We start from the raw sequence: 10,000 nt of genomic DNA, 5'->3' as shown, positions 1-10,000 counted from the left end.
CGACATATTATCTTTACCGGATGTGTTTCTAATATTATATTTGGAAATCTTTGGCGTTGAAATTGGATTCAGTAGTCTGATGTCACGCCGCCTGGCAACGGCGGCCATCTTGGTTCTAAACAAAGAAAATCATTACATGTTATTCTTCATGCTGGCTAGAACTTTTCACTTGCCTTGTGATCAGAATGTGTAAAAGTCAAAACATGATCAAATTTATGTTTTTTCCCCCTCTGGATACGCTTTTATGCTCGCCGGGGAAATATTTCATACGGGCGTCCGCCATTGTTCCGGTAGTTTAGAGCCAGTGTTAATAAGTTACCATGCGTCATAAGGAAGTGACGTTACGACTGTTGAAGAGTATTATGAAGGCTGGCATCGTACATGCCATTGTATACTAGAGACGAGATGTTACCAGCACAAAATAGCCGAATTAGTCACCATCCTTACAACGCCCACCTCTAGGCAAGAGACCAGCAAGTCAGACTAGAACGTGTTCATAAAATTCGATTTTTAGTCACTTACATGGCTTAGGCTTAACACTCTCCTTACTGATCTGTAATTTCAGTATTTTCTCATAATGGCAGGCTTAACTGGTAGAAAAATTGTTTTTTTTTAAACTCAAACAAGCTCTCTACAAAACAACTTTATGTTCGTATTAATTAAACTAAGGTCATTCTTCAAATTGTTGTGATTTACAAAATTAATCTGAAAATTAAAAATGTATATTGTGTCGTAACAAATGTGACGATTTTGCTGCAGATGGTAAGGAGAAGGTTAAAACAAGCAAGTCATTTACTAGACTAGTCAAGAACTAAATTTAGTCCCCTTATATAAAATTGAGTCATGATTTATGTCCCGCTGCTGTTGGCGGTGCAATGTTGAGTCCTTGTGAAAAGAATTCTTAGGTACTTAAGAACGTGACTTTGAAAACGTGTAAACTCACACCCAGATAGAAAACGCGTTAACACTAACACTCGAGACAATTCAATGGAGCCCATAGAATCATCACGATTTACGTGAAACCACAAAACACTCAGGGTATCGTTTTATGAGGAAATAAAACAACAAATATTTTCCTCTCAAAGTCGCTAAATAAATAATAAGATTATGGCTGTTTTGTGAGGATGGTAGAAAATTGAAGCCATTGTCTTCATAACAACTTTCTGCTACTACTACTACTACTACTACTACTACTACTACTACTACTACTACTACTACTACTACTACTACTACTACTACTACTAATACTACTCCTCCTCCTCCTCCTACTACTACTACTACTACTACTACTACTACTACTACTACTACTACTACTACTTCTACCACTACTACTACTACTACTACTTCTACTACAACTACTCAACTACTACTACTACTACTACTACTACTACTACTACTACTACTACTACTTCTACAACTACTTCTACTACTACTACTACTACCACTACTACTACTACTACTAGTACTACTACTACTACTACTACTACTACTACTACTACTACTACTACTACTACTGCTAGTACTACTACTACTACTACTACTACTACTACTACTACTACTACTACTACTACTACTACTACTACTAATACTACTACTATTTATTCTTCTACCACTACTCCCAAAACTATATTTCGACTATCTCTTATATTCTGCATTATTTGTGTTTAATTGTTCGCCTCACAATTGATTCTATGTGCATAGGTAGAATACACACAATACCCACGAGCCCTACCGTGGCCTCTTGTAAAGTGCATTTAGACCGTATTGGAGAGTGTCCGCTTTGCCTAAGAAACTCACAACATTGTCATCGGAAGTATAATGGTGCAGCACACAAAACTATGTAACCAAGAACTTTTATTCTCTGGATAATACAGTTAAGTGAGAATTACTCATAAACATTGATGGAAAAAACAAGAATAACAAAGACCCGTATGACGTCAACTTCATTCTATCTTTATAAGAGTTCATATTATACTTAACAATGTCTAAAATACTCCTAGAAACTGTGGTCTGTAAAGAGTCATAAACAAAAATTAATATAAAAGCTTCCAAAAAAAAAAAAAAAGAAGGAACGAGGAACATTTTGGGCTTAAAACCCTTCATCAGTTAACAACAACAAAAAATTTAAAAACATCAATTCATTACTTTAAAAACCAGATATACATTTATGACTGGTCATCAATTTGAGCTCGTTTAATCTAATTTTCACCCATAAGGACATTCACGTGATTAACATGACCTTTGTCATAAGTCTCCACCTTCTTCATCTTCTTGGTCTTGTCACCAAAATGGCCGTCCAATCCATTGGATTGTTTATCGTCATTATATCTCGTTTTCATTGCATCCAATTTTCTAAACTTGTAAGACAAAGAGGCTACAACGATAATCAACACAACGGCAACGACGACTAAAACAAACTGGCAAGCTATCAATGTCAACAGCAACCACGAGTTTAGTTGTCCGAGTTGGCCTCTTCCGGTGGCCGTTGTGGAACCGTCAATCGTCCAATCGTTTCCGAGCAAACTGTTGTTGTTGCGCACTTGTTCGTTCTGCTGCCAGAGGTTCTGGGATGCGTCAAAGACGAACTGGTTCTCGGGGTTGGGGGTTTGAACCGGAGGTCCAATGAAAGGAGGTCGGCGAAGAGCTGGTAGCTTCTGCGACTTCAAAGCTGCTGACGTTTGTTGACAGAGTAAAAGATAATGGTTTAATTGTAAGAAATAATTTTTTTGTTGATAAACATATAATATTATTTATATAATGGTGATGATGATGATGATGATGATGATGATGATGATGATGATGATGATGATGATGATGATGATGATGATGATGATGACGATAATGACAATAATAATAATAATAATAATAATAATAATAATAATAATAATAATAATAATAAGAAGAAGAAGAAGAAGAAGAAGAAGAAGAAGAAGAAGAAGAAGAAGAAGAAGAAGAAGAAGAAGATACGTCGTCCCTTCCTCTTAACAACGCTCAAAGCAACCAAAAGTTATTCCACATGGAAATCGGTAAAACCGACATGCCTCCCACTCCGACCGATTTCGACAATCAGATGTAAAACGTTTAACTATTTTAGCAAATAAAATTTGATCAATTAGATTTTATAAAAGCAACTCCTTGAAAATCTGAGAACCCTAGCAGAGGACCGGCAATATTGGAGACACCTCACACAGGAAATACTGGAAACAGCCAAGGCGACCCGATCTTTCGGTCGAGACGCGAAAGGCATCTAAGTCAAGTAAGTCAAAAGCAACTGTGCTCGCAGTAAAGACCACAGCTTGACTGTTTCTGTTGAGTGTGGAACCGGAAAGGCCGTTGGTAGACAGGTGTGACGTCTTACCTTTTCTCCCTATTAAAATTTGTTCAATTTAAAGAATCACACAATACCTGAATACAATACTCGATCTCACAGCCGTCTCGTGACGTCATATCTGCCATATAACGGCTGTAGCCAATGGGACAGCCTCTTGGCCAGTGGGCGGGGCCTCGTGTGTACACGTGGCTGATCAGACTGCTGTTAGATGTTGACCTCAGAGCTAGAGGGTTGCCTGATTTGAGAGAGAGAGAAAAAAGTTGTTTTTCTTAATGTTAATGTTAATCAATGTAATCAAGAGAGAACATCTGCTTTAGGGGATGAATATATTTCTAACTTTATTGATATTATGTCTTCAGAGCCATAAGGCTCATGGAGCCGGAGTTTATTACTTTTTGTCATTTGAATAAAAATATATATATACAATTGAGCTTTCTTATATTATAGCGCAATATCCACTAAACGTGCTCAAAGCGCTTTACAAGGGGTTCCTGGCCAACAGCAACATTTAACATTTAGGACAGGACATGACGCCTGTCAGGCTATATTACAGTGTTTTCGGACAGAGAAAACGCTGTTAACGGCCAGGTACTCATTTTACACCTGAATAAGGTGTGAGAATGCGAATAAAGAGCCTTCTCCAAGGAGTCAAATATGCGCCGAGCGAGGCTCGAATCTAGAACCTTCCGATCTGAAAGCAAGTGACATATCACTAGACCACACAGCCGCACTCCATACGACTCCATCCAGTCTATCGAAAATTACTTTCCGCCAAGTCTAAGGGACCCCTCTACCCAAACATTGTTGGGTTGACAGGGGGGAGGGGGGGGGGGGGAGGGCTTCAGAAAAAGAATAGTTACTGTAACATTCAGAATTTTTTTCATATGACCAGATTTCGAGTTAACCCTCTCCTTAAGTATAGTAAAATCGTCACATTCCTTACGATACAACCAACATTTTTCTTATTCAAATTTCTCTTGTACATCATAAAATTTAAAGAAAAATAACAATGTGTTGTAGAGCATGTTTTACTAAAGAAATTACTTCTCGCAAGAACTTTACTGTCATTGTGTTTGAGTGATAAAAATATATTTTGTGTTAGTTGGGTGTGAAGTTTTTGGGGAAAATCCTGAAAATGGCTGGTAAGGAGAGAGTTAAGTAATATATATGTATCTATTTCATGCGTATTGTATTACCTGCTTGACAACTGAAGAATCCAGCAAAAGGCAGGGCATTCTCCGCGGCAGCCGAATACACATCACTCAAACAAACGTTCAAATCCTCACCGATCTTGATGGGAACAAAGGAATGAGGGCAAGAAAATGCTGACGTCACAATATTGGTCACGTGGGATGTGTAAACACCGCCAAACATGTACCCATCCTCTCTTTTTGGGTCGATTTCGTGTGGTGTTTGTAGTTTGACCTCCTCCTCCTCTTCCGTTGTAGCTGCGCACCAAAATGCTTCGTATTGGGCGGAGCTGGTGCGTGCTTCATCGTGGCAGCAATGACCGAAGATCCAGCAGGATTTGCAGACGTGAACCACTTCATTGTGGACCTTGGCTCCGGAGAGTAAGGGCAACTCTTCATATCCTATGGAAAGTAATCATAAAAGTTTCTTTTATTGTAAGACGCATTGAGTGGAACAAAATTGTATTGATGTTCAAGTTAAAAGTATATAATATTATTGGCTGCAGCAATATTTTTTTTTTCCTGGTACAGCTTTGATTCAACAGGAAACGACTTTATGGACACTATTATGTATTATAACATTAATGACAACCAAAATGGGCAAATAGAGAAAATGTCACAATATCAAAACTTTGTCAATTTCCGTGTGTAATTGGCCAAACATAGACGTCTAATTTATAATATTGAAGCGCATAATTCATTTCCCGAGAGCGAGTTTTGTACTTTATAGTTTTGGTTTTAACCAGGTATTGCCGTTGTACACTGGAAATAAAATGCATTTAAAAAATTTGATCAGAAAAATCGCCCTTCAAACAATCGATCGATTTAAATTAAATGATCAGCATCTTGTCAAATAAAAAGCCAACTCTCAAACCTGGGATGACGCTAGGCCCCAGCTTTGAGAGCTTTTACCAAGATGAGGTTATCAAAATCGATGGATACTTGAAGGATGACTTTTCTGGCCAAAATTTTAAATATTCGTCTTGTCAGAGTACGGCACCTAACTGTTTTTATTTTTTTAAACACACCAAAAAAAAAAGATGTATTTTTTTTTTCTATTTTCGCAGTTCTCATTCTTCCTTCTAATGCTTCAACCTTCTGGCTTTCATTTTTATCCAATTATCCTCTCTCTTTCTCTTTCTCTATTGTGTTTTCTATTCCTTTAAAAAACTAAAAATGCCTTAGTGAACCAGTCATAATATTGTGGCGAATAATAGATTATAAGGAGTAAAAATTGTTCTTGATGTTAAGCAATATAGGCTTCTTTCATCTACTCGTACTTGTATTTATTAAACGAGTTATTTTTATCGTGAACAATAGCACAACGATCTTGCGAGTATGTGTTATTGCACGATAACAAAATACGACGAGTCTATCTACCTATGTATTTATCTATTTATCTATCTATCTATCTATCTATCTATCTATCTATCTATCTATCTAACTATCTTTCTATCTATCTATATGTGCGTGTGTGTATCTGTCTATCTCTTTCACTCTCTCTCTCTTTCTCTCTCTCTCTCTCTGTGTGTGTGTGTGTGTGTGTGTGTGTGTGTGTGTTTAAAAAAATGTCGTTATACTGTTAAAGCATGATAAAAAAAGTAGCGTGACAAACAAACCATCAGGACAAGAGGCGATTCCAGTGCGTGGGTTATTTTGGGTCAAAGTTTTACACAATTCACCAGCGTCTGACTTTGTGTTGTTGCATCTTTGGAAAAGACCTCCAACCCTAAGATTAGCCGTATCAGGGGGTAGACAGCTCCCATCATCGGCATTCGCTCTGGGGCTGAAAGTTTGAAAAAAAAATTAGAAATAATCTATTTAATGTAATGATTTCCTGGTTGTTTGACTGACCGTTTGCTAAAGAGATCAACGAAAGGAAAGTGTGTATATGGCAAAGTTATTATTATTATTATTATTATTATTATTATTATTATTATTATTATTATTTATATATTATTATTATTATTATATTATATTATTATTATTATTATTATTATTATTATTATATTATTTATTATTATTATTATTATTATTATTATTATTATTATTATTATATTATATTTTATTATAATATTATTATTATTTATTAATTATTATTATTATTATTATTATTCTTCTTCTTCTTCTTTCTTCTTCTTCTTCTTTTTCTTATTATATTATTATTATTATTATTATTTATTATTATTATTATTATTATTATTATTATTATTATTATATTATTATTATATATTATTATTATTATTATTGTTATTATTATTATTTTTATTATTGCTGTTATTATTTTATTATTATTATTATTATATATTATTATTATGATTATTATTATTATTATTATATATTATTATTTTATTATTATGTTATTATATATTATTATCATTATTATTATTATTATTATTATTATTATGTATTATTATTATTGTATATTATTTTATTATTGCATTATTATTATTATTATTATTATTATTAGTTATTATTATTATTATTATTTATATTATTATTATTATTATTATTATTATTATTACTATTATTATTATTATTATTATTATTATTATTATTATTATTATTATTATTATTATTATACAACATCATTATTATTATGTACTTATTAATCAAAGGAAAGATCGTACAAATTTACCCTAAAGCATTGATTAAAGCATCCGACAATTTTCTTTGATGTGTAAAGGCATATCTAAGAGTAAACCGACACTGTGCCTATTATATCTATATGTTTGTTTGTTTGTTTTTTGTAGGCAGTGCTAGCCTTTGATCTTGAATGTATTTACGATCGGTAAACAACACGCATACACTTAATTCGATACACGTCATTCAATATGACGTTTAGGATGATGTTGATGATAATGATCATGATGATGATATTGACGACTCGACGACGACAACGACAACGGCGACGAAACTACGACACTATAGATAGTATGAAGTTGACGTCAATGAGGACTTTGCTATTTCTTTTGCCATCCACGCTTATGAGTAATTCTCAATAAACTGTATTAACCAGACTATAAATGTTCAAGGTTATACATAGTTTTGTGTGTTGGTCCGTTATACTTCCGGCTGGCAATGTTCTGAGCTTCTTAGCCAAGCGCATACTATCTATAAATGTGTGATTAAGCACTAGAGCTTTCTGTCATAAAATTGACTTCGCGAAGTCCCAGGTTTGAAAGCTTTTGATAAGACGAGGGTCATCTATATCGAATCGATACGGTGAGAGATTGTGAATAAAGAGCCTTTTCCAAGGCCTGAACAATGCGCCGAGCGCGAAGCTCTAGCCCAGGACCTTCTGATCCCAAAGCGAGTGTCATACCAAAAGATCACCTAGCCGCTCAAGGTAGTTCAAATGAGACTAGTCGCCTTAAACAGTATTCTGTGTTATGTTGCCTGTCTTAGTCTAATTATATTATAATATTTGGCAATTTGGATTATTTTGTAACACTAAGGGCTAACCTACACCGGAGACTGACGCCGACGACCCGGCACTGCCGTCCTCTGCGGTCTTCCGGATAAAGACATCGGGCACGGACAAAATACTAAGAATAAAGAGAAAAACCGATAGACCTACCCATACCAAGCACCCGACGTCCTCTGCCGTTTGTCTTTTTCTGTGTGCTTGGTATGGGTAGGTCTAGCGGCTCTTCTCTTTATTATTAGTATTTTGTCTGTACCCGACGTCTTTATCCGGAAGACGGCAGAGGACGGCCGTGCAGGGTCGTCGGAGTCAGTCTCCAGTGTGGGTTAGCCCTAATGGTACAAACCATTAATTTGGACCAATCGTCAGCACATTTTCATGGTGTTTACAATTGACACGAAGGCGGTTTGCGTGTGTTATGAGATTTGTTAGAAATCGTGGTGGTGTTATCGAAAAATCCAATTTGTTTCGTCCAAAATCCCATCGAAAATGGATGTCACCATTTTTAGCATATGGGTTGGGTGTCAACCTTCCTGTTAGCGAGTATGACAATGAGGTGGGAGTACTTGCATTGCATCGATACTACTTTGTGGTTTCTCTCAATATTAAAAATAAAATAAATTTCTGAAAATCATATATTCATATATATATATATATATATATATATATATATATATATATATATTCCATTCTTATCATTGGGAAATAATTGAGTGGAGAGTCATGCTTGTAAGGACGTCCCGATAGCTCAGTTGGTAGAGCACTCGCTTCACACTCAAAGGCTCCAAGGTCGATCCCGGGTGCAGTGTCGAGAATTTGTCTGACCCGCCTGTCCACCCAGCAGTGAATGGGTTTATTGAGTCTGTTAAATAATTTGGCGGAAAGCACTTTGCGATAGACTAGCGTCCTATCCAAAGGATAGCAAGAAATTGCTATTGTCCGTTTCAAGCTATAGAAACCGGGATAAACCCCCCGGCTCCATGGGCCTAATGGTTCTGAAGGACTGCTTATGCTTGTAACCTTACTAATCAATTCCCGCCAGTTCTATTCATCTATACGCAGACGTCGATACAGTCTAAGCCTAGAGTCAGGTCAACTTGTCTGTTTTTTGTTGTTAGGACTTGGAATTTTTTTTATCATATATTTCTGCTTTAATTGGGAAGTTTTTTGTAGTAAACAGCTAAAATATAATATGATAAGGTTCAAACAAACTACAAGACAATGAAAGCAAGGATCTAACAAGGAAGACTAGAAAATTTGGGGGGAAAAGAGAGAGACAGAGAGAGAGAGAGAGAGAGAGATAGATATAGAGAGAGAGTGAGAGAGATAAAGAGAGATAGAGAGAGAAAGAGAGAGAGAGTGAGATAGAGAAAGAGAGACAGGGAAAAAGAGAGAGAAAGAGAAGAGAAGAAAGAAAGAGAGAGAAAGAGAGAGAGAGAGAGAGAGAGAGAGAGAGAAAGAGAGAAAGAGAAAGAGAGAGAGAGAAAGAGAGAGAGAGAAAGAAAGAGAGAGATAGAAAGAGAGAGAAGAGAGAGAAAGAGAGAGAGAGAGAGCAGAGAGATGACCGGAAAGGTCACTATTGCTTATGCGGTTATGTGGTCTAGTCGTATGACACTTGCTTTCGGATAAGAAGGTCCTGGGTTCGAGCCAACCTCGCTCGACGCATTATTGAGTCCTTGGAAAAGGCTCTTTACTCACATTCTCTCACCGTACTCAGGTGTAAAATGAGTACCTAGCTATTAAAAGCGTTGTCTCTGTCAGAAAAAAATATAATAACAGGCGTCATACTTCGTTCTACATGTTGTGTTGCTGTTGGTCAGGGACCCTTTGTAAGGCTCTTTGAGCACGTTTAGTGGATATATAAAAAGCTATATAAAAAGCTCATTTTTTTTTCTATCCCCCTTTATATGTTATCCCTTTTTACATTGCTCTAGTTTTGTTATGATTTGGCATTGCACGAGTTTTGCTTCTATTTTCATCTTATAACACGACTTACCAACGTCTTTACTTATAACATTAATAGGTACATGAAGTCAAGGAAAGTTATTACAA

The 10,000-nt window shown here is 35.9% G+C and overlaps 2 protein-coding genes across 2 annotated transcripts in view; one reads left to right on the top strand and one right to left on the bottom strand.

Annotated features, from left to right (window-relative positions):
* LOC144956093 (uncharacterized) overlaps positions 1-10,000 on the top strand; it is a 137,241-nt gene that overhangs the window by 87,097 nt on the left and 40,144 nt on the right. The window lies entirely within an intron of this gene.
* The window catches only part of LOC144955920 (macrophage-expressed gene 1 protein-like), a 27,889-nt gene continuing 20,087 nt past the window's right edge, over positions 2,199-10,000 (bottom strand). The window contains exons 8-11 of the mRNA XM_078886181.1: positions 6,141-6,307; positions 4,528-4,923; positions 3,399-3,566; positions 2,199-2,668 (exon numbers count right to left, since the gene is read on the bottom strand). Of these exons, the coding sequence (XP_078742307.1) occupies positions 2,199-2,668; positions 3,399-3,566; positions 4,528-4,923; positions 6,141-6,307 (1,201 nt within the window). The remainder of the gene's footprint in view (positions 2,669-3,398; positions 3,567-4,527; positions 4,924-6,140; positions 6,308-10,000) is intronic.

Source organism: Berghia stephanieae, chromosome 10 (genome assembly GCF_034508935.2).
Source record: "Berghia stephanieae isolate SIO BIC M18660-M18661 chromosome 10, UCSD_Bste_1.3, whole genome shotgun sequence".
Taxonomy (NCBI): domain Eukaryota; kingdom Metazoa; phylum Mollusca; class Gastropoda; order Nudibranchia; family Aeolidiidae; genus Berghia; species Berghia stephanieae.
The sequence above is the reverse complement of the archived record's forward strand: the minus strand, read 5'-3'. Positions and strand labels throughout refer to the sequence as shown.